The 23792-nt window shown below is 40.4% G+C and overlaps 4 protein-coding genes across 6 annotated transcripts in view; 1 reads left to right on the plus strand and 3 right to left on the minus strand.

The window, feature by feature from the left end:
* Nucleotides 1-692: 692 nt before the first annotated feature.
* LOC109953321 (ferritin, middle subunit-like) lies at nucleotides 693-2207 on the minus strand. The gene is made up of 3 exons (XM_020588770.1): nucleotides 1890-2207; nucleotides 1191-1316; nucleotides 693-1100 (listed from the first exon to the last, which is right to left on the minus strand). Exons 1-3 carry the CDS (start codon nucleotides 1989-1991, stop codon nucleotides 945-947), a joined length of 384 nt encoding a protein of 127 aa, XP_020444426.1. The 5' UTR covers nucleotides 1992-2207; the 3' UTR covers nucleotides 693-944.
* Nucleotides 2208-6339: 4132 nt separating this feature from the next.
* LOC109953323 (ferritin, liver middle subunit) lies at nucleotides 6340-7851 on the minus strand. The gene is made up of 4 exons (XM_020588772.1): nucleotides 7538-7851; nucleotides 7103-7249; nucleotides 6860-6985; nucleotides 6340-6750 (listed from the first exon to the last, which is right to left on the minus strand). Exons 1-4 carry the CDS (start codon nucleotides 7637-7639, stop codon nucleotides 6595-6597), a joined length of 531 nt encoding a protein of 176 aa, XP_020444428.1. The 5' UTR covers nucleotides 7640-7851; the 3' UTR covers nucleotides 6340-6594.
* A 1393-nt stretch (nucleotides 7852-9244) lies between these two features.
* Nucleotides 9245-19671, minus strand: aldh16a1 (aldehyde dehydrogenase 16 family, member A1). The gene is given in 18 exon segments (XM_020588765.1): nucleotides 9245-10517; nucleotides 10713-10838; nucleotides 11292-11477; nucleotides 11615-11819; nucleotides 13400-13570; nucleotides 13753-13883; nucleotides 14307-14412; nucleotides 14612-14687; nucleotides 14937-15093; nucleotides 15681-15839; nucleotides 16011-16119; nucleotides 16121-16161; nucleotides 16302-16489; nucleotides 16974-17051; nucleotides 17141-17298; nucleotides 17478-17604; nucleotides 17759-17858; nucleotides 19084-19671. Coding segments are annotated over 18 exon segments (2376 nt in total). The 5' UTR covers nucleotides 19174-19671; the 3' UTR covers nucleotides 9245-10349.
* Nucleotides 19672-19704: 33 nt separating this feature from the next.
* Nucleotides 19705-23792, plus strand: part of LOC109953320 (histone acetyltransferase KAT7-like) — a 15859-nt gene continuing 11771 nt past the window's right edge. The window contains exons 1-3 of one of the 3 annotated variants that reach the window (XM_020588769.1): nucleotides 19705-19945; nucleotides 21495-21639; nucleotides 23431-23655. In XM_020588769.1, coding sequence (XP_020444425.1) covers nucleotides 19931-19945; nucleotides 21495-21639; nucleotides 23431-23655 — 385 coding nt within the window. In that variant the 5' untranslated portion in view covers nucleotides 19705-19930. The remainder of the gene's footprint in view (nucleotides 19946-21494; nucleotides 21640-23430; nucleotides 23656-23792) is intronic. The other 2 variants (XM_020588766.1, XM_020588767.1) reach the window with 2 other exon arrangements.

The raw sequence follows: 23792 nt of genomic DNA on the forward strand, positions 1-23792 counted from the left end.
CCCCACCCAGCCCCACCATGGACTGTTTGCCTCAGTACTCTCTGGCCAGAAGTTCAGAGTGTGAAATGCAGGACCTCTAGCCTGAAAAACTCTCTCCCTCTGCCAGACTCCTAAACAGCTGATGAATTTATTACCAGGAAATACGTGTACTCTCGACTTGTACTATTTACATTCTTTGAACATGAATTGCACATGCTGCTCCCATTCTCTACTATATTCTTATATCACTGCCTCTGCTGCTTAAAGAGCCTTAGATTGTTACTTATCTACTTTATATTTCATGGCATTCATGTGGACAGCAAAGAATTTCATTGTACAGGGAAACACATTTCCTAACTGTGCATATGACAAACTTTGACTTGACTACAATCACAAGATTTGACCCTTAGAGTAACCAGTTATCTGCAGCATTAAAGGTAATATACACAATAAGTCTCATGTACAATGTAAAGTGTGCATACAGAGTACTTTTGGAACTTAAGCATTTTAAAAGTATTTTTGTACTAAAGGTATTTCTACTATTAATCTGAGCACATGACCCACCATTATATTCCCTGGAAATATGGAGGACTTTTAAATTAACTTAAGACACAGAAAGGCTTCTGAATGTTTCAACAACTAAAAGCACCAACAGTAAATACATTAGCAACAGTTGATGTTCAGGGTCTAAACAGGCAACAGGGAAACCAAAATCCAGCTCAAAATGTTTTATTTGCGTCAACAGATCAGACATTCAAAACTCAAGTGTTACAAGAAGAGGCTGACACAATCCAGAACAAAGCTGTAACCTGCTGACATCTGTTCTTCCATAACATTTTAACCACCAAAAGACAGAACTTTGTAGGTCAAGAAGGTTAGAAACAAGATTAAGCTTAGTGAGTAAACTGGAGCAGAAGCCTGTTGTTGCTGAGACTGACACTAGTCTCATTCATGGGCCTCTGTGTTTAGCTCTTGCCCTCCAGGGTGTGCTTATCAAACAGGTACTCTGCCATCTTGTTCTTGCCAGCATCCATCTGGGTCAGGTTGGTGATGTAGTCACCCAGCTTCTTCATGTGCTCCACCTGTTCGTTCAGATAGTGCCTCTCCAAGAAGTCACACAGCTGAGGACAGGGGGAGAAAACAGTTATTTGGTCAAGACTAGTAAATCATTCAACTTTGTCTTATCTCAGCATTGTCTTCAGCCAACTTACATGAGGGTCTGCATACTGAGTAGCCAGCTTGTGCAGGTCAAGCAGAGCCTGGTTGACCTTCTTCTCCAGCTGCAGGGCACACTGCATGGCCTCCAGCCCACTCCCCCACTCGTCACGCTCTGGTTTCTACAAGAGAAAGAGTAAAAAAGAGGAACCTGGCTACTGACAACCTCAGCAGGAATGTAGCTGATATTTACTGAAGCCCAGTACTTTCCAGGTGTTGGGGTTCATGCCAACTGTAACCTTAAGATCAGACATGAGCCGTTTAATAGTTGATGAAATCACTAAATTTCAGGTCTGATGTGCATCAGACATATTTACAGTAACATTATTGATGTGAAGATGCTAGGATCAGTTGTATCCTTGGTCAACTCAGGAATAAACATCATCCATTCTAAATGGATGAAAGTACATTTACAGTACAATTGTGGTAGCTATACTTTGAGAAGTCCAGTAATCTCTGGTGAGCCCAACCATGTTGGTCTGTCCCAATGCCTCCTCCACTTTGCATCTTGTTACAGTGGCTCTTGAAGGCAGTTCATACATGCAGTCTTTGGATGCGATGCAAATTTAAAACCAGACCCATCATCTTCCACACTGTTAATCAGCCTGCAAGCTGACTGAGAAGGCACCACAAGTATATAGACTATATTAAGTATATTAATGCAAGACTACTATTAGAAGCACGTATTTACTCACCATGGAAGTGTAAGTGTAGGAGGCATAAAGCTCCATGTTGACCATTCGGTTGACGGCGGCCTCACAGTCACGGTGGTAGTTCTGACGCACCTGGGACTCCATTTTAGCTGGCGTTTCTTGTGCTTTTTCTTAGCAAAACGGTACAAAAATAGAGCTTTACGTCGAAGTTTTAGTAGTGTTCAAGTAGAAAAAGTTTTTGTTTTGTCCGAAAAGCAGAATAGTCAAAACAAACAACCGGCTAAAGAAGAAGTTCCGTTCAAACACTGTTGAAGCAAGAACTCCTTGTTATTCTTTCCCTGATGTGAAAAGACAATGAAACGGTTCCCTGTATTTATACCCACGGAAGACCGCGTGACAGTTACAATGTCACCTTGCACATTTCCACCAATCAGGAAGCTCCTCAGCGCATCCTGTACGAGGCACATGACAGTGGCAGGAAGTGGTATTCCCATCCTTCTGAGTCATGGAAAATAATGTTTTATTAATTTACTCTTATCTGCTGGCAGCCAGTCATGTGCAGTGATGAAGCAATTTTGCTGTTTTAAGATACAATAAACTGGATCATATTTGAACAAAAATGTAAATATAGAATACATTTAATTTAGTAAAGTATCTATACAAGTCTGACTACCTGTCCAGGGTGTACCTCGCCTCTTGCCCAATGTCAGCTGGGATAGGCTCCAGCCCCCTCAGCCTATTCAGGAATAAGCGATATAGATCATGGATGGATTTATCTATATAGCCTACGTAGGCCGAGCAGCTGCCATTTCCCCTTATTTGTGCATGGCCTATGCAAACGGTATAAAACCAGTAAAAGGTTGTAGAAAGGAAGAGGTTATTCAAGAATAAAAACAGGCCTAAATACAAATAATATAAACCTTTCCTAAATCCTTTTCTGCTATAGTATCCACTGTGATGTAGGCTACCTAACTATAAATGTCCATCGTGTCCTAGGAGTGTCTTATTCAAAACACGAGGCAGATTTTCAGTCATCATAGAGTAACACTGCAAAATAAACAACTAATAATTTGATTATATGAGTAGGTAAATGATGCTGAATTCTTGTTTTGCATCGTTTTTTTTCTATAAAGTGACCCAATAGGGATACTAGATTGTTGACTCACACCCTCCAAACATTTAGGTAACCTATAAAATGTATAAAGTGTAGTACATTTTGGGCCTATGCTGTTTCTGTAAATGCAGTGTTGCCTTATAAATAGACCACATGACATCTAAAACTGCTAATAATGAATTATCAACCAGCACGGTTTCTGTCTATGACATTTGTGAGTACCACAGCACTGTTATGAGACACTACTGAGGCTAAAAATCCTGAAAAGTCCTATCAGTGGACCAAAAAAATATTGTATTTATATATTCATCTGTGAACAAAGTTGTTTTTTAATGAAATGCTGCTACAAAAAAAGTCTCACTGCAACAAAACTGTTAGGGGTGGAATTTCAACTCTTGTCACACTTTAAATATTAATCCTGTAGCACAGCTGGTTTTACAAGGCAGTAAATCCACACACTGAGATTTGGAATGACGTTTCTTTAATGTAAACGTAAATATTTTGTTTAAGCCTTAACTTTGTGCTGTTTAAAATTCAAATGTAAAATAAACGGTAGCATCACTTTTGTTTTATCAGATTATTATTAACTGACGCAGCATGGTGAGTCAGTAGTTTTCCATGTGTATAGTTTTATTGTTCAGCACCTGGGCCTAACTCAGCGACACTGGGTCTGCATTCTGTTTTCTTTCCTGTATCCTACATTTCTTGATACAATCTTGTTGTCTGATGATTAAACTTTATGTTTCATTATTCATTATTTGAGGGTAATTTGTACAGCTTTTCTCTATTAATGTCATATTTACTGCTAAAACTGCACAAAGAATATTTTTGCGATGTCAGCCACAGATGGTTAATGTTTACTGAATGTACTGAACTCTTACCTGTTACTGTATCAGCTGCAAAAACCTCCCATTGATTATGTTATCAAAAGACCTCCACTGATCTTAGAGGTTACAACCTTGATATTTGTCCCATTACTGTTAGTAGTTAGCATAGCATACAAAGCTAGAGGCTTTGAAATGTCACCGTCACACTCTTCTCTGCAGTCTGTATTTTAACTACGTAAGACATTCCTCACAATTATTAGAAAGCGGTATCATTTTTGATCACACCAGATGTTTAGCTTAATGAAACTGTAGTATGGCAGGTTTGTCTATAGGCACTGTTAATGTAAGAGTGCTCACCATCATTCTGAAGACTGTGTGGTGTTTGTACCTGTTAATTTTTAGTTTTACAGTTTTTAGTTTTATCGTTGTTGTTTTGCACCTATTTATTATTTTGCACTTGTAGTTATATCTGTTTTATGATACACTAAGGTCTGCATTAAAATATATCAGGCATATCTCGTGTCTCAAGCCTGCTCTGTGAAAGACTGTACACAACACAGACAAAGGTAAGAAAAGATGGACTAAAGACATGCAGGTTTCAGATCCACTGTCAGCACACACCCTTCTCCTTTGTCTGATAAAAAGCACCGCAGCCTGTCATGCATTTACTGTATGTTCCATAAAATGAAGCACCATAAAACTGAATCTGGCACTTCAGCAATATTGTCATGACAGCAAGGTGTGTGTGTGGCTACACCCAGTTTATACTGTATACCACAGACTCAGCAGGTTAGACAACACCGGTGCCTCTGCCATCCTGAATTTGTGCTGTATCACGTAGTACAAAGTCAGTTCAGTCCAAGAGTAGCATCAGGTCTGACTGAGGATTATGCTGTGTCATTATGACTCAGTGTTCCACAGCGTCCTGTTATTTTGTCCTGATTGTACCAATGTGGCAGGGAGAGGGAGGAGTCCTGTGACCAAGGAAACATTTGACTGAAGATTACGTCAGCACCCTGCTGGATGGAACCAGTTTGGGAGAATAAAAACCAGGAACAAGAAAGCAAAAAAGGAACCAGTAACTGGACACAGATTACTGAAAACTGTATGTTTCAACCACAGTGTTTGGTCCCTTAACTGTGCAATTTTCTATGTTTCAGTATAGAAATAAAATAAACATTTGATATATCAAATACATAATCTGTGTGTTTCTTGTCATAAATTTCTCATTAGTGAAAGTGAAAAATGCAAGTTAAACTTTGCAGAACCTTTGGGATAAAGGACACTAATACTGCCCTGCTTTTCTATAAATGAACTCAAGTGCAAGTTAGGCCTTGTCATATTTTTGGACATCACAATTTTATTCTTTTTCAGTGTGAAAACCTACCTGATATCTCATTTTTCTTTCTCATTTAATGTCTGAATAAAGCTGCAGCTCGACAGTTATTTTTATAGGTCTTGTGTCCTCGTTGTTCCCAAATGAGTCGCTGAGCTTTTTCACAGCAGACATTTTAAATAGTTTGCTGGAACCCTTAGCCTAATAACTTTAATAATATTACGATGACAAAATTGGGACCTAGACCACTCCCAGGAGTGGGCTTTGCCAATGTGATGCTGGCAAAATAACATCAGCTCTGTACCAAGCTAAATAGCAAATCATCTAACAGTTGTTGAGACTCAAGGCCACAAAAATAAACCTCATGGTGGCACTGGAGGCTAAAGAAAACTCATTAAGGTAGAACATGTGAACCATGAATTTCTCAGCCAGTTTTTATGACACTTCAGCCAAAAGCCAATGAGATTAGAAACCTTAGTCTGGATCAACACAGATGCCTAACAAATAGCCCAAGAATTATATTGCAAGCAGATGTGCAAATGTATTAACAGCTTTTATAAAGATAGAAAGTCATTACATTTACTCAAGTATTGCACTTAAGTACAATTTTAAGGTATCTAATGTTTTCATTTTCTGCTACTTCATATTTCAACTTCACTCCATATTAGAGAAAAATATTGTACTTTGTACTCACATCTGACTTTAGTCAAGTTACTCAGAGTAAAAGTATAATCACAAGATTTGATCTCTAGAGTAACCAAGCAGTTATGAGCTGCAACATTAAATGTGTACATAAATTAACATATGTACAACACAAACTGTGGAGTACTTTTGATACTTGAACATTTTAAATGAAAGTCATTTATACCAAGGTATTGCCATTAAACTGAGCACTTCTTCCACCGTTGATCTCTGGAATTATGATTTTACATCAAGACAGGTTTGTGCTTCCATCAGCCAAAAGCACAAACAGTAAATGTAGTGGCCTCTTTTTTTGATGCAGTGGAAAGCAGTGACCAATTCTTGAATTTCAATGACTGGCAAAGGCCTATTTTCATACAGGATTTTAAATGACAGTGAATATTAGTAATCTGTCAAAATTAGTCAACTATTAATCCAATAGTCATCGTAAGTCATGCAATTTTAAGCAAAAGACGGTTTTAAAAAGCTACCCATTTGGTTGATGTTCAGGGTCTAAAACAAGAGAACCCAAAATCCAGCTCAAAATGTTTTATTTGCATTGACAGATCAGAAACTCAAAACTCAAGTGTTACAAGAAAAGGCTGACACAATCAAGAACAAAGCTGTAACCTGGTGACATCTGTTCTTCCATACCATTTTAACCACCACCAAAAGACAGAACTTGGTAGGTTAAGAAGATTAGATACAAGATTAAGCTCAGTGAGTAAACTGGAGCAGAAGCCTGTTGCTGCCAAGACAGACATGAGGCTCATTCATGGGCCTCTGTGTTTAGCTCTTGCCCTCCAGGGTGTGCTTGTCAAACAGGTACTCTGCCATCTTGTCCTTGCCAGCATCCATTTTGCTGAGGTTGGTGATGTAGTCACCCAGCTTCTTCATGTGCTCCACCTGTTCATTCAGGTAGTGGGTCTCCAGGAAGTCACACATCTGAGGACAGGGGGAGAAAACAGTTAGTTATTTGGTCAACCAATAAAAGTTTTTTTTACAACATATACTAATGAAAACTGTTGCAGCATTATCTTTTCAGCCAGCTTACATGTGGGTCTGTATGATCAGAGGCAAGCTTGTGCAGGTCAAGCAGAGCCTGGTTGACCTTCTTCTCCAGCTGCAGGGCACATTGCATGGCCTCCAGCCCACTGCCCCACTCATCACGCTCTGGTTTCTGCAGGAGAAAAACAAGTCAGTTATAGCAGACTGAAGAGACTTTAACATCTAATGTAATAGGAAAGACTTAAAAGAATGGATCAAATAGGAGGCTCGATCTCTAGTCCGTACGAACCTTAATATCCTGGAGAAAGATGCGTCCTCCTCTCTTGTTCTGGAAGGACAGCAGCTTCTCAGCGTGCTCCCTCTCCTCATCACTGCACTCCTTGAAATAATGGGCAAAGCCTGGGAGGGCCACATCGTCACGGGAGAAGTAAAAGCCCTGTGAGGGGACAGGAAGAAGTCAAGACAGAGGCTGCATCAGGACATCACCCATACACCCTTGTTACCTAGCATCTCAAGCTCCAACTTGGAATGCTTCAATCCAAAATAAATCTAGAATATAGGCCGCATTTTAGTAATAACATTAAACTGCAGGTTTTAGTATAATTCAGAATTTGCACTCAAGCGAATAAACTGATGTGAGAAGATAATAGAATGACGTCATGAAGTAATCACAACAAGAGCATATTTAATGCAGGACTACTATTAGAAATACGTATTTACTCACCATGGAGGTGTAGGTGTAGGAGGCATAAAGCTCCATGTTGACCATTCGGTTGACGGCGGCCTCACAGTCACGGTGGTAGTTCTGACGCACTTGGGACTCCATTTTAGCTGGCGTTTCTTGTGCTTTTTCTTAGCAAAACGGTACAAAAAATAGAGCTTTACGTCGAAGTTTCAGTAGTTTTCAAGTAGAAAAAGATTTCTTTTTTTGGCCCGAAAGGCGGAGTAGTCGAAATAAACAACGGGCGAAAGAAATTCCGTTCAAACACTGTTGAAGCAAGAATTCCTTGTTCTTTCCCTGATGTGAAATGGCACTTGAGCAGTTCCCTGTATTTATACTCCACGGAAGACCTCGCGACAGTTACAACGTCACTCTGCATTTCTACCAATCACTGAGCTCCTTGACAGATTCATGGAGGAGGCGCTGAGTGCCATTTTTTTCCTTCGGATTCATTGAACTTTAATACCAACTTGTTTACTCTAACCTGCTGACAGTCAGCCAGCTGCAATGACGAAGCACTTGTGCTGTTTTACGTGACAATAAACCGCATCATATGTGAGCATAAATTTAAAATATAAATAAAATTGCATATTTCTACACTCATGTATTCGTGCCTTTTGACTAACACTCCTCATAAATTTAGGCAAACAATGCTGGTTATATGAAGTGAATTTAATTGACCACGACACCTAAAAACAGCTAATGTGTTTTCAACTATAAGTTTTATTGCATTGCTCAGTGCCACAGCACTGTTACAAGATACTGAGGACATAAAGTCCAGTCACAACAAGGGACTAAAATAACACTTTTATTTGTAATGTGTGTAAAACCTCTCATTGAGATTTGTTTCATGCAAACTTAGATTTTCAGTTTAAAACTTTTACTTTCTTCTTTTATCCTTAAAATTTAAGCCAAAAAATACTATCACTTTTGTTTTTATCAGATTATAATTGACTGACACAGAGTTGGTAGTTCTCCATGTATAGCTGTTCTTTGTTTCAGGTGCCTTGTAGACTTTAGAGATTGGACAGGTGCTTTGTCTAGCACCCGTGCTTAACACAAGGACACTGAAGAAGAAGAAGAAGAAGAAGAAGAAGCAGCTTTATTTTATTGTTATTGTAACATTGTGAAGCATACAACGAAATTTTGTTTGGAGCCAAGGGCTCCGGGCCGAGTGCGCGTATGCACACTGGATCTGCATTCTGTTTTCTTTCCTATATCCTACATTTCTTGATACAGTCTTATTGTCTGATGATTAAACATATATCATACCTGAACTATCATGTTCATTCTCTTGTTGAGGGGTGCTCAACAAGAGATGAAATACAGAATATTTCACTATGAAAACAAACAAATATAAGAAAGGCTAAAGTCAGGCAGGTTTCAGATCGAGTCAGCACACACACATGCTGCTTGGTCTATTAAAAAGCACCATCATTTGTTGTGCATTTACTGCTACGTTCCATTAACCAAAGAACAACAGACGGAATCTGACTCTTCAGTAATACAAGCACTTCTCATTACAACAGTCTGTGTGGCTAGAACACATTTTCCTACTTGCCATCATGACTCAGCAGTGCAGACTAAACCATGTCAGCACCTCTGCCATCCCTAATTTGTGCTGTGTCATGTAGACCAACTGCAAAAGTAGCATTTCAGGGTCAACTAAAGATTGTGCTGTGTCATGGTTGTGAGTCAGCATTCTAGGTACAAGGCATCTTTCTTTTTATTTTGTCCTGCTTTGAAAAAGCATACAGTTATAAAAAAACAAACACCATTTCTACAACAGAGATGCATGTATTTCACTGAGACAATGATAGATTTTTACCATATTTTCTGATACTTTGTTGCTTCCAAATAAATACTTTTTGAACCAGGGCTCTGTTACCTGCAAGCCTGCCTGGAAAAACAAATGTGGACCTTATAAAGATACCTGTAATAAACCAAGCAGAAAATATGACTAAGAGAAAAAACAGGCATAATTCCTTTGGAAGGCAACTGTACTTAAATTGAGATTTTAACCAAATATCAAATAAACAATTTCACAGAATTTCATATTAAACCTAATGTTGATATCACATGGTCCTTTATAAATATTTTATACAGTATGATGGGGCTGACAAAATGTAAAAAAAATTAAACTTAAAATGAAAGGATGTACTGCATATTGTAATATTAACATTCTAACATTCCCAAAACCAAATCAAAAGAACAGAGCTGTAACTGATTGAACCGTGTTTTAACTCCTCCAGAGTAGGCTGCAGTTGTTAGCATGTCTGGATAACTGTCTAACCTGCCCACAGCTTACTTCCAAGGCCATGAGCTAGCATATTATTAACTACCTTTGTGAGGTTATAGGTTATATATTTTAAAAAGGCCCCATTCATGACCAGCACATCCCCTCTGTAGTATTTCATTGCTGCGTGTAAGCTGGTCCCGGTCTTTGCATTTGTTTTTTTCCGGTTTCACACCAGTAACTTGATAGATGGTAATCAACATGGCCACTAGCTCACTGTGAATACTCTGGACTATATGCGGCTGTTTTCTCACATGGGCTCACTCGGATTTAACATGGACTTTGTACTAAGGAGCTAGCAGGGTAAAATCCACTTCCTGTCTGGGAAACAAAAAACTTGGTAAGCATGTAGCAATACTAATTAAGGAGGGTGGGGCTCAGAAAAAGGTCAGTTACTGGTGGCATTTGTTGTCTGTTCACTGACTGACATGATTTTCATGATCATCATCTGTATACATCTGTAAGTCTTGCTTCCTCGTTCTTTCTAGTCACCATCATCCTTTATTGTCCTCTGTCTTCTTATGCAGTAGGAATCCACACACTCTTCCACTGGACAGCATTTCTCCACATTTCCTCCAGGAGTGTGGGATGAGACTGAGTCCAATCCCTTCCCTCCTTGTCCTTTTGACAGGACAGGTACAGTTTTTTCAGAGGATTTATGCAGGTGTACTGGAGATACTGACAGCCCTACAGTAGGAAATAAGAGAGCAGGAGTGAAGATAATAATAGGCTGGAAGATTTTGTGTGTTTTGTAGGTGTCTTATTGTTAATTTGAATGACTCCTGTTTTGAGGATGCTCAGGGCTCCCTTGGGGGAGCTGTGCCCGTCTGGCTTGCTGACAAAATCTGAACACTGGTGTATGTCGTGGTGTTTAGTCCTCACCTCAGCACTGCCCCAGTACCAGATGGCCTTGATGACGCTGTGATTAGCAAGAGCCACTGTCAGCTGGTCTCGATTTCCTGAAATCACATTGACCAAACCTGCTGGCAGGTCTGAAGACTGGAGCACCTAAGGAGGGGGAGGAGGAAGAAGAAGCCAAAGGACTATGAACATAAAATCAGTGTCACAGACAGCTGTACACAGTTTAAAGTGGCATTTAGTGATGCAGCCGTTTTGACCTTTGGAGTGCCCCAAGGGTTTGTTCTTGGTCCTATTTCATTTTAATGTATTGTATATGTTAATACTGAGCCTTTTAAGCTGTTGTTTTATGTCAAACCTGATGACCTTGACAAACTATCCAAAAAAACTGCCTTGTCTCTATAGTCCGGCTTCCCTCTAATTTTAACCCAATTTCTAGGAAATGTGCAAAAGAAAATGCAAATTCATGCGGTATTCCCTCCCCCACTGTACATGAATATTAGGAGTTGGTGCACTGTAAAGCATTTTGTAACTTCTGTACGGATGTCTTTGTCATTCCTGGACCAACTCAGTGCACATCACATTTACAATCTTCACACTTGCCTGGATGAATGCCAAGGTTGGCAGTGGATACTTCTGACTGGGGACCATGACAACAGCATTGCCAGTGGCGATGGCTGCTCCAAGAAGTGTCACCATGGAGAGGAGGGGATTCCTGTCTGGAAGGACGATGCCTACAACACCCAGGGCTTCAGGGATGGATAAAGCAGAGCCAGACTGTGGCACAGGCTGGGACACAGGGACAGGAAAAAAGGTAAATGCAAGCAGGAAATTAGAAAATGGTGAAGGTCCTCTTGACAGTTCCCTTGTTTGTTCATTTTTTGGAAAAATCTTTAATAAATTTTGTATATTATAAAAAGCCTCACTAGAGTTCCTCCTTGGACTTTGTCACAGTAAGCCGCCCAGTCATTGAGCCTCGTAATGCTGAGCTCCACCTCTGTCTGTGCCTCATCCACTGAGAGTCCGGTCTGGATGTTGATCGATGCAGCTATGTCCAACCTCTGTGCTTCTAGGCCTTTGGCCAGAGAGTAGACGGTCTGAGCGCGTGCTGATGGACTCTTTTTCATCCAGCTACAGGAAGGGAAGGATGGTAAAAGGAATAACATAACTATGAGCACTTATATTTCAGTTAAAACTTACAGTATAAAGTAGATGAAAACAGGGTGAGCATGTACTGTACTTTTAATGGTTTTCAAGTGCTAACAAAAAGATCTATATGTTTACTGGAGTTCAGTACATCAAACTCATTTGATTGATGTTCATATGCGTTGTTGACAAATGGATTCACAAAGTCAAGTTGGACCTTAAACACACACAGGTCACTGGGTTGTAAAATATCTAAACATGTCCTTGTGAGATTATGAAAGCCTGAACAAATCTCCTTTATGGAGGGCAAATTTCACTTGCTTTTGGCAACACTTGGCAGGTTTATTAGCATTTAGCATTAAAAGTAGTTACATTTTAACTAAGATAAGGAGACCAGAGTGCTTCACCTTAGGCCAAACTGCATAGTTGCACAACACACAAATGGTCTCTGACTACAAAACATCAAACAGGATTAAACTGTGGGACAAAACAGAATTTTACATTCTTATATACTATATATCTTTTTGTTGATGACCATTTCACAAAATATAATTTTTGGACATTGGACACTGAGATGTACTGGGAATATTTAGAAAGTGCTGCATATTCAATTTGCTCAAAATGTTTGTGTGTACTATACATCTATCACAGTCTATTCCAGAAATCAGGTTCAGTGAATATTCTGTTTGTTAACCCTGAACTGAGGAGAAACTCATAGCCTTCTCCTTCTGCACATTACTTATGTAACTTGTGGTAATATAAGAAGTCATTCAGTGTGAAGCTTTATACATTTTGCCAGTCAATAAGAAAGAAATCCAGTATTTTCATGTTGTGATTGGTCACTTTGATGGAATATATGAGTAATCATATTTGAGATACGGTTTTATAACTACATGCAGATAAAAAGGGACAGTTTATATTTTTCAGTTTCATCTTTGATTGATGTCAAGTGCATTTTGTCCCCATCCAGTGACAGCTGAATTAATGCATTCAAACAGTTAAGATTTCATCAACTATCCATGAAGGAAATCCAAGCCTTGCAATTAATGAATGAGTAGACTACCCTGACTATAACTTAAGCATTAATTTACAGACTCTTTTCCCATTTTAATTTAGGTCCCTTCACTGCTGCTGCATTATTAAATGTACTCCATATGTGGATTAACTGCATACACAATATCTTTAACTCCACTGGATTAAAATGGGGACGCTACCCTTTATTTACCTGTTCTTAAGGTGAATCATGGCTGTTTATGATGAATTTGTTTAATCACCAAGTACACTTAATTCAACATGATTACACTGATCAGCGTGGTGCTGGAACCCAAACTATGAGTTTCTCATCTTAGGGTTAGTCGACCCAGATTTCTGGGTTGAGTTCAGAGTTTGTAAAACCCTTTGTCTGGAACTGGACCCTACTCTTCTCCACATTGGATGTGTGGAAATTTGTCCTCTGGGTCTGTGAGTTTGCAAACACAATATGTATTTGTGTTTTGACTAGAATTTGATAACCCAACCTGTGAGTATTTGTATATTTGTGTATCTCTGAATGTCAAGGCTCTCACCCAGGTTGGACTTTGATAGCTGCCTCCACGGCATTACGGATGTCCTTACGACCTCCATCTGAACAGTAGGCTAACACGCCACCGCCACCTGGTGGCTGCACTGCTAGACTGCAGCCAGAATCTGCTTTACATGCCTTTCCGCCAACAAATTGCTGGTAGGACTTAGGAGCACTGAGGAGAGAGGAGGGAGGAGTGACACACATGGACAGATGTGCACCCAACAAATCACTTAGGTGCAATTGACAAAAGCAGATAATATAATGTCCTTAAACTCATCTGTATTATATTATACTAATAGCTACCATATATTGATGCCTTATGAAACTTTATGAACACACATACTATAAACCCACCTGGCAAGGTTTGACTCATCAGGAATGATAGCTGGGGAGGCTTCGGTTCCAAACTTTGTGTACTCCATAGACAGAGGTGAGGAGCGAGGAAGAGGAGAGGAAGAAGACGGGTGTAGAAACTGGTATAGACCCTGGCACAAGGTAGAGGGAAGGTCAACAGACAGTTCAAGACTCTTCTTCCTGGCAGCAGTTAAATATATATTTGTACTAACTGAATGTGCAGTAAATATTATGGTGATGAGAAAATAATTCTTAGATTTACTCTTTTTGCCATTTCAAAGTAAGGAGATGCAAACTTTTGCACTCAACTGCATATAATTTTTGCAACAGTAGCTAAAACATTTTTGCCAAGAGGCTAATGCTTACAGAGTTAGCTAGTGCAGCTAACGCTACTCTGAAGTTCACAGACACCATGTGTCTATTATCTTTAAGTGCATTACATCTTGTCTTTATTTAGCACAATAAAAATAAGTTTTTTACTACATTTTTGTCAGTTTTGGGGATCTATAGCTGTGTCCTGTTATACTAAACTTTGAGAAACTTCTGAACCCCACCTCTTGTCCTCCATCAGTACAGGTGCCGCTGTCTTTGTGACCAGAGACAGGCAGACAGGGATCAGACAGAGAGCAGGAATTCACCCACACTGAGCCAACAGACAGACTGGGGAGAGAAGAGGAAGAGGAAGAAGAGGAAAAAGAGGAAGAAGAAAAAAACATCAGAAGAGACTAACGGACCTTTCATATTGAAGTCAGAAATGAATGATAAAGTGCTTTGCAAGAAAACAGATGCAACAAAGAATGTAAGAGGAAGAGATGGGGAAGATCAATGACCTAATGTAGAAGTGTGTGAATGTGTGTACCTCTTAGCTGTCTCCAGAGCTAGGGTGAGGTCTTCAGTCCAGATGGAGGCTGCCTGGCCGTGAGGACTGTGGTTCCCTAGGTAGAGCAGAGACCATTACTGTGGCTCAAGTCGAAATTCACTATTAAAATGCTATACATAATATGTTCAACAGGTCTTCCGTGTGGCTGCTAAGAGTACTGTAACTGTATCCACTGTCATTCATTGTGAAATTCCAGTTTTAAAAGAAAAATGTTCATATTTGTCAAAGTTAACTCAGCTGTCCAAAGCAATTACTGCTTCGCCTATCTTTAGTCTTGCATCTGCATCCACAGAGGCCTCCTTACCCAGGATCACTGCCTCTGTGTTGCTTCTAAAAGTCAGGACAGGCAGTAGTGGTCCAGGAGAGGGGCTGACCACACAGGGAGAGGCGGGGGCACACCTACAGAGTACTGTGGGAGGGTACTGGGCCCCTGAAGGAGGGGCAGTGCAGGACTGAATCAACTTAAGAGACACAAAGAAAAAAATCAGGTTATTTATTCAGTAAAAAAGCAAAAAGCAGCTTCCTTTTTTTTCAGTTTCATATCACTGTAAAGTGAGCATGCTTTTTTCCCCAAAGGTAGTTATATACATCGAGTGGAGTGAAACCAGCTTAAAGGGCTTTGCAGCTAGCTACTTAGCAAAAATAGCTTTATAAAACTATGCCAGCCAGTGCATAATTAATATTATCATGAAATACAATTTGAGATGAATTTGCGCTTTATGTAATGTTAGTGCTTTGTGTCACATTAGCAGTAACCAGAGTGTTTTACTGGACTGACACATTTACTCGTTAGTCAGTTAACACTAGCTTTGCACCGGAGTTTGTATAGTTTGTTGCAACCAGGTATCTGTAGTCTATGTTGTCACTAGGAAACAGGATGTGGTCGGAGGACAAACAGCGGTTAGGAGCTGTTAAGGTGTCAGTTTGTTTTGAGTCTCACTACACCCTCTAGTGGCTGAACAGAAAAAGGCAGAGTAGCTTTAAATCAAAACCCATTTAGCTTGAACTCAGTCATTCTGAACATTTTGTTGAAGTGTTTCGGACTAACCACAGCACCCTGCTGCTGAGCCTGTTGTACTGCGGCATCAACCAAGACCCTGTCTGCAGCACTGAGCAGGCCCACACACTTCATCCCCACCATACGCAGCCTGAGTCGGGCCACAACACTGTCCAACACACTCTCCTGCACATACAACACCCAGTGGACCTGAAGTGAGACAGGAAGAGAGGATTATCAAAGATTCTTGATCATGTGAGACATCAAACTCATTTGATTGAGCTAGAGTTTAGATATTTTACAACCCAGTGACCTGTGTGTGTTTAAGGTCCAACTTGACTTTGGACCACTCCATCCTTGGTGCTTTTTTGTGTGAATCACCTCTTTCTTCTTTTTGAAGGCAGCCTCTATCACTCCGTCCACAGCGCTGTCAATGTCAGCTGACTCAAAGATGATGAAGGGACACGTGGTGCCGATGCAGGCGGAGACAAACACCCATCCCTGCTGTGGCTTTACACAACATCACCCCACCCTTAAAGAGAGGAGAAACACTGCTGTAGCTGAGAAATAATGGGAACATTAGAAGCCAGGTCGTGACCTTTATAGCACATGTATACATAGGTTCTCAACTCGCCTGTTAGAAATCTAACACCATAGTGTTCTCAGACACACCTGCTTGTTACCGCTGTAGGTGACGTAGCTGATGCTGGGGTTATGGGCCACTTTGGCACCCAGTGACATGTCACTTCCTGTTAAAACATTAAGAGCCCCGGCTGGAAGTCCCGCTGCCATAAAAAGCTGTGCCAGTAGGAGAGCTGGAGGAGCAGTGCTCTGACCAGGGACAACGATGACAGAGTTGCCTGGAAGGAGGCAGGATTCAATTATAACTGACAACATGTCTTACAACAGCTTTGAATAAAAATTAACAGGTAACTATATTGACAACATTTGACCTACAGTCAATCAACAAAAACTTAATCCGCTGCTATGCTGCAATCATTTACAAGCAAAATTATTAAATATTTAATGGTTTCATTCTCTTAAATATGACAATTTGCTGCTCTCTCTTGTCATGCACTACTATAAACAGAATATCTTTGGCCTTTGTAGTGTATCTGATGGCATCAGCTTGGGTTCTAGGAAACTGTGATGGACCTTTCTTACTGTTTTCTGGAATTCTAAACACCAATAACAACAAAACAACAATAATTAACTGATCAAGCAAGAAAAAAAACCTTATTAGCTGACAATAAAAACAATCATTAGCTGCAGCCCTAGGTTTATCCTAATTTACAAGAGATCCTTGGAAGTGCATCTCATTAACAAAGTGTGTGGCTTTCTTACCCATGGCCAATGCTGGCAGGACTTTAAGGGCGAGGGAATAGAGAGAGCAGTCATCAGAGACAACAACTGCCACCACACCTGGAAATCAGCAAAACAAACAAAATTTAAAAAAGACAAATGAATTGTAAAACTAAGTAATTCTTTTTAAACACATCCCCGTCCCTCACCCAGTGGTGTCCAGTTAGCGATGAGGGTGTCTCTGAGCTGAGCCCAGCTGCTGTAGTACTGCAGCAGTCTGACCAAGTTGGAGGGTGAGCAGGAAGCCTCACACACCTCACACAGCTCCGACACACACGTACCGTGCTGCCCAAGAACACTCCCCAACCTGTTATCAAAGGATGGGCAAAATAAAAGCAAACACAGATATCATGAAAGTGGTGCAGCACTGCATGCATGACTGGTAGTAAAACATGCAAAAGCACTGGTATGATAATTTCATCTCTACAGTAGGACGGCAGTCCAAACAGGAGTTCCTGGGTTTTCCTGTGTATAAAGCTGTTATACCTGAGCAGCACTTTGGCTCTCTGGGAGCAGGTCAGGCCACTCCAGGCCTTAAAGCCAATAACAGCAGAGGAAGCACACTGGGAAATATCACCCTCCACAGCGCACACTATGCTACACACATTCCCACCTGAAATGCAGAGGAGTGAAATAACACATCTGATTAATTTCATCATTATCATCCTTTATTCAAAGAACTGTTTGAAACTTGATGAAGCTGAAGCATAAAAAAAGCTCAGTGCTGGGTCTGCTTTCTATATATCCCAAACTCAGGCTGCTCTTACCTTTAGAATCAGTCAGTGAGCGGACCTGTCTGTCGGCTGGACAGACAAACTTTCCATCGATGAACAGACCCAGAGAACGGGAATGATGATCCAGCCAGGCCTGATGGAGAAGAAAGTAAGGGGACATTCAAGGTGAGGAGAAGGTCTAAAAGATGGTAACCAAAATCATGTCTAGGTTTTTCAGTTATTAACAGAATATGTCTTAAATAATCTGACAACATGTAGACAGCCCTAAAAGCAACTCTTAGTACACCTAAAATGAGGCAAAATGAAAGGAGGACCCACACAGGTCACATTTAGAGGTGCTCAGCATCTTTGGGAGATTAGTGTTAGAATATTGCAGAGATGGTGCCTTAAAAGTGAGGCAACGATGTTAGAAGATGTTTGGTTTCATTGAGGTTAGTGTTAGAATATTGCAGACATGGTGCCTTAAAAGTGAGGAAACGATGTTAGAAGATGTTTGGTTTCATTCAGTTTTGCACATTTTTAATGACAGTACACCACATTAAAATAAACAAGGCTGTATTAACATTGACAAAATATTGTTACTTTTTTAATAACGTGAAAGAAATAAGAAATAAACATGTAAATAATTATTTCATTGCAGAACCCTGTTGAATATACAGCGTTGCTGCAAGAATGATCAGTGTCAGCACAGCTCACAACAGCTGGTTGTCATAGTAACGTGACACTTTCTGGCAAGTGAGTTTTCCAAGGGCAAAGGTGTGTAGGCCAGGCAGTGACTGTTAACTATTTACAGAGAGAAGAGTAAAGTACAGTACTGACATACAGTGTGCTCTGAGTCTGAACCACTGAGCTCATCTTCAGTTAGCAACAAAGAGCAAATCTTGGTGTACCTGTGTGTCATTATAAGCAGAAGGACAGGCTGAAGGGATGAGGAAGCCTAGTGAAAAATCTTGGAGCTTCTTCATAGCTGTTATTTAACCCATAAAGTGAATGTATAGGAACACTTTGCTGATTCGTACACAACATGAACCCAAGTCTTCACGTCAGATTTTATTCTGGGGGCAAATGATAGGCTACTGGCAGAATGACCAAAAAATCAGTGCGTTACATTTTCATAGAATGGAAACGTGCACGGCGTCACCCCCTACATATAACAACCGCCTTCTGTACAGTTTGCGTCACATGTTTGCCTCGTGAGTTACAGCCAGATAACAGTTAATAAACTTCACATTGGCCAAATTGTCTAATTCGCTAAACAGTGAGCATCAAAACATGAGATTATTTGTCACTAAGGAGCATAATGTGGTATTATACCAACCGTAACAGTTGCATCTCTTCTGTAACTTTCGTGATTTTACCTGTGCAGTGGCGGTGCTAGAAGTCACAACTGCTCCGTACTCCATGCTTTGAAAAATATCGTACACTGTCTCGGTGGTGGTACCAGCCATAATAGTTGTACAAGTCAATGAGGAGGCAAATCGATCTTGCACTCTACACTCGTTTCTGTGTGGCGTCCAGGAGAGAAAATCCTTCCTTTAAAGCTGGTAAACTGGTAGTTACAAAAGGTGAAAAAGAAAGGAAAAGCAGAAAGGCGACAAAGTTCTGACTCCACGTCAAAAGCAAGCTTCCCTTCCACTTAAAACATTGAGACTTTAGGCTGGACAAATCAAACGAATTTGCAAAAAACAAGGGAACTCCCCCCTTCCCACTTCCGGTGTTGTGTCCGGTCTAAGAACGCAATGTTTGCTGTTTTTGTAAACGACTTGCATCAATCAGTTTTAGATATATTAGGGTTTAGTAGGTGATCCCGCTTTATAACACCAGTTTGATTAATGAACATAGCTCGTTGTTACTGTGCACAATTAATAAGTTAATATTTTAGTAACTACTCATTCATTTGAAAAATTGCTAAAACTGGGTAATTCATTTCGCACCCTTATTCCGCTCGAGCACACCGAACTATAGGACCAGATACCATTCGCTCTATGTTCTACACGGAGGGATTTTGTCAACGTACCTGATAATCGAATGAGTTTGCGCTCTACGTACAAGGAAGTGCGGAGAAATTGGTGCGCTTTTTTCAGCTGAGTTGGCTCATGTCGAAAGCTAGTTATTTATTGGTCTTATATTCATATAGCCTGTGATAAATTGCTTCCAAAGTACGGGGTAATAATCTAGAAGAGGCGACACATTTCATCTTTGACAATGCCCCGGAGAAAGGTATGGCAGATGTTTGTTGCAGACTCAGCCGTTAGAGCAGGCTGCAAATTGGACACACATCATAACGTCATTGCTAGCTAATGTTAGCCAGCAATGACCACCAGCGAGCTGATATACCAATCTATAGATGACGTTATTGAACTTTAGTTGTGTGTTGATAGGCACACAAGTGAGTTGCCGTTTTGTTTGTTGACTGACTGTTGCTAAAAGCTAAACTGGCTAACGTTCATTGCTGAGTTGCAAGAATGTGTTCTTGTCTATGAGTGCCTCTTCTGATTATAGTAAGAAAGACTGAAAATTTTGAGTTTGCGCTTGTGGCCAGATCAACTGGTGGAGATGCTGACCTTAGTAATCGCCGGTAACGGCAGCTCTAACGGACCGAAAGAAACGGGCTTTTCTTGAAGTGCAAGGATGAAACGAAGAGTCCGCACCAAAACAACGCTGTGATTGGACAGAATGTAGACAAGCATGGTCTTCATTGGTCGGCTCTCTCAAACCCCGCCTTCTCTTTAGTTGTATTGGTCATATGCAAATTGATGTTTAGCTTGAAGTTGTCAAACACGCTTTACATAATGTGCGCTGGTAGCCAATGATGTAGAGACACAGGAGCTCTTATATTAGCTTTTATATTTACCTGTATTGTTTATTTTCGCCGTTCAGTGTTGCAAACATGTTTTTTTCACTTCTATTATAACTTTATGTAGCCTAATAACGACGTTATCAAATTTATTTTCACATATTAGATAGTGCATATAAAGCACATTTAGCATATGCATATTGGCTTAGGATATCTATAGTTTTCATACTTAGATTTACGTTATAATCTTATATTATTTAGTGTATGGTTATACGTTAAACATAAATGATATAAGGTACATTTTATGTGTAGGCTTAGCTCATATGTGTGTGTGTAGTTTTAGTGCTGCTGTAACAACAGCTCTTGCTCGTGACAATCAATAAAGTGTTGCGCCGTCAATATGTTTTCTGTGAAATCCTAATGATATGCTGACTAGTGCTTAAATTCCCTTACCCCACCCGGATTTTAGTGAGCCCCTTATTAGCATCACCCCCATTCATTCTGTGTGGTAGAAAGCTTGCAGTTTGGGCAGGCTACGCTGAAAATGCGTTTATGGTACATTTTCTGAGTTGGTCCGGTTTTACCTAGTTGTTAGGCGTTCTTGGCAATAGTTTTGTAAACTATTTAGCCGACGTAATAGATTACAAACCCTCCATTCACACGGAAGGTGCATTGAAGCAATTGGAGTTGGTAAAATAGTCGGAGTCGATTGTATTTAGGAGATGCCGAGTAGGTTACATATAACGACAAATCCATCGTTATAAGAAGGGTGCAGAGCCGGAGGAGATGTGGAAGGGGTGATGGTCCTTCCTCAATATGGGATCTTTGTTGAATTATCCGCTGGTATTAAAAAAAACATCAGTCTTTACTTGCATCACTTGCACAGATTTTTTTTCTAACTAATCACAGGTTTTAAACACCTGACACGGGTTTTAAATCAGGCAGATCCCTGACAACTGTTGTTGTTTCTAGAGGACTGCAGGCAGCAGCTCGGATGGGACGGAGGACTCAGATTTTTCCGCTGACCTCGAGCACACCGAAGTTTCCGAGAGCGCGCGCAGGCGCAGCAGCACGCGCTTGACTCGCGCATCACTGCGCCTCAGCCGGAGCTCACAAGGTAAAACGCCTATGTAACAGAACTTTGGGGATTAGAAACTGTGGGGAAAAACAAACAAACTGAGCAACATTTTTAACCCAGCATGAAAAGGAATAAATTATTTTGAGGGTTAATATCAGTGGCCTACATTTCAGTTCTCTAAAAACAGGTCTTAAAGCTTCCTAGTTCATACATCTATCTGCATGTTCATAGATGCATTGCTTCCTACTTGAAAACGTTGCATTCTCCAGTATTAAAAACGGTTCAAAAATGCAAATCTGTCAGTTACAAGAGTATTCAGACCCTGAATTCAGTTCTTTGTAGAACCCTCTTTGGCAGTAATTACATCTTCCAGTCTTCTTGGGTAAGTGTCTGCAACTTTTACACAGCTGGATTTGGAGATGATCTTCCTGGCATATCCTCTCAGGCTCCATTGGATTGTGAACTGCCATGTTCAGGTCTCTTCACAGATGTTCTGTGGGGTTTAAGTGTGAGCCATTCAAGGGCAGTCAGGGTCTTTTCCTGCAGTCACTGCCCTGTTGTCTTGGCTGAGTGCATCAGGTCAGTGTGGTGCTGAAAGCTGAGTCATTAACCCAGTTTCTAGATATGTGAACTCTACAGTAGGTTTTCTTCATGGACTTCCCTGACTCATGGTATTATTAGCAGGTGATGTGCAGTGCCTGGTGTTCAGCAGACATAGTGCTTGGAGTCACAGTTCAGTTTTTGTCTCATCAGACCAGAGAATCTTTTTCCTCGTGCTCACAGAGTTCTTTAAATGCTGTTTGATAAACTGATCCATTTGAATAAGGAACAGTGCAGAGACCACAGGCCTCTTCACTTCAGCTTTGCAACAGTAGCAAAACAGCCAACCTCCCCCAACCACAGACACACAAACTCTCCTCTCACCCTCTGTGGCCTCTTTCTGTTGTGGCTGCCAGAGGGGATTAACAACAGGGAAAGAAAAGCTGTCACTGTTTCCTCTGCTTCTTGTTACTTTGAGGCTGCATTGTCCTGGTCCTCACGCAGGCACACTGCAGAGTTTGCTCCAGAAAGAAATGGATCTAGGTTGAGTCTTGTTTCTGTTATTTTTTTTCTTCAATACCACTGATGGCATTCGCAACAAGTAACTTTATCTTCTTAACAATTTAGCGTGGGGTCATTGTTTTACAGATGATTTCTTAGGTTTCAGAAATCAATTGAGAATTTGGAAAACTTTTAATTTTTTTGCAGTAAAATTTATTTGAAAATCAAGTAGGGCTGCATCTAGTGGTTATTTCATTATCGTTACTTCTGTTGCTTGTTTTCATGGTTTATCATTAGATTTTATATATAATTGATTGTTTTGACTGACCAGCATTTTAAAACCTAGACATATTCACGTTAATGTCACAGAAGTCAAATAGCAGAAGAAACATCTCACAATTTAGAAGCAGAGAGCTAGGAGATATTTGCCATCTTTGACAGGTACCTTTCTGTCAGTCAATTAATTAATTTATCAGCTAATCATTTCTCTGGGTCATAATCTTGAAACTACTGTAAAACAAAATTGTGATTAAGTACAAGTACCAATGTCAAAAAAGAAATAATACATTCAAAATGTAAGTAAAATTAAAATATAACCAATGTAAAAGTAGTCAATAAAAATATATTTATAAAATATTGGTTTATCGGCCTTTTTAATCAAATGGTTCAGGATAACGTTATATAACTCTAGATACTTTCTGTTGGGTTTCATGAGATTTTATTCTATGTTTTCAGTGAAAAGCCAGTAGTAAAGCTCAACAGGTGAAAATCTCTTCTCTTCTTTTTTAGATAACTGCAGCTCCGTACAAAGCAGTTCTCCTGCAGGTGTGGGCCCCGATGAAGGCCTGGATTCAGTATCAGAGTCTGCAGCAGCAGCAGCAGCAGCAGTGGCAGCATCCATCTTCTCCTCTGGACGCAGGGTCACGCGCAGTCACCAGGGGGCGACAAACCCCACTGCTAAAAAATACCCCCTCCGTCAGAGCAGGTCGTCCTGCTCGGATACTGAAGCTAATGGTGAGAGCAGCGGTTTTACCTATGTCTTTATACAATGTTCAGCATTATGTTGGGTGCATTCAAGCTCTGGGAAAGCACAGGCAGATTTATTATCAGAGAGCAGAAACAGAGGCACAGAAGAAGGAAGAGATGAACAG

This window comes from Monopterus albus, unplaced genomic scaffold (assembly GCF_001952655.1).
Source record: "Monopterus albus unplaced genomic scaffold, M_albus_1.0 scaffold621.1, whole genome shotgun sequence".
NCBI lineage: Eukaryota > Metazoa > Chordata > Actinopteri > Synbranchiformes > Synbranchidae > Monopterus > Monopterus albus.

Excerpts from the sequence above, each read along its gene's own strand:
- LOC109953323 (XM_020588772.1), bottom strand. The coding sequence starts at position 7,639 with ATGGAGTCCCAAGTGCGTCAGAACTACCACCGTGACTGTGAGGCCGCC. Across the intron at positions 7,250-7,537 it reads CCTACACCTACACCTCCATG|GGCTTTTACTTCTCCCGTGA; the intron begins GTGAGTAAATAC and ends GTCCCCTCACAG. Across the intron at positions 6,986-7,102 it reads TCTTTCTCCAGGATATTAAG|AAACCAGAGCGTGATGAGTG; the intron begins GTTCGTACGGAC and ends TTTCTCCTGCAG.
- LOC109953321 (XM_020588770.1), bottom strand. The coding sequence starts at position 1,991 with ATGGAGTCCCAGGTGCGTCAGAACTACCACCGTGACTGTGAGGCCGCC. Across the intron at positions 1,317-1,889 it reads CCTACACTTACACTTCCATG|AAACCAGAGCGTGACGAGTG; the intron begins GTGAGTAAATAC and ends TTTCTCTTGTAG. Across the intron at positions 1,101-1,190 it reads CTCAGTATGCAGACCCTCAT|CTGTGTGACTTCTTGGAGAG; the intron begins GTAAGTTGGCTG and ends CCCTGTCCTCAG.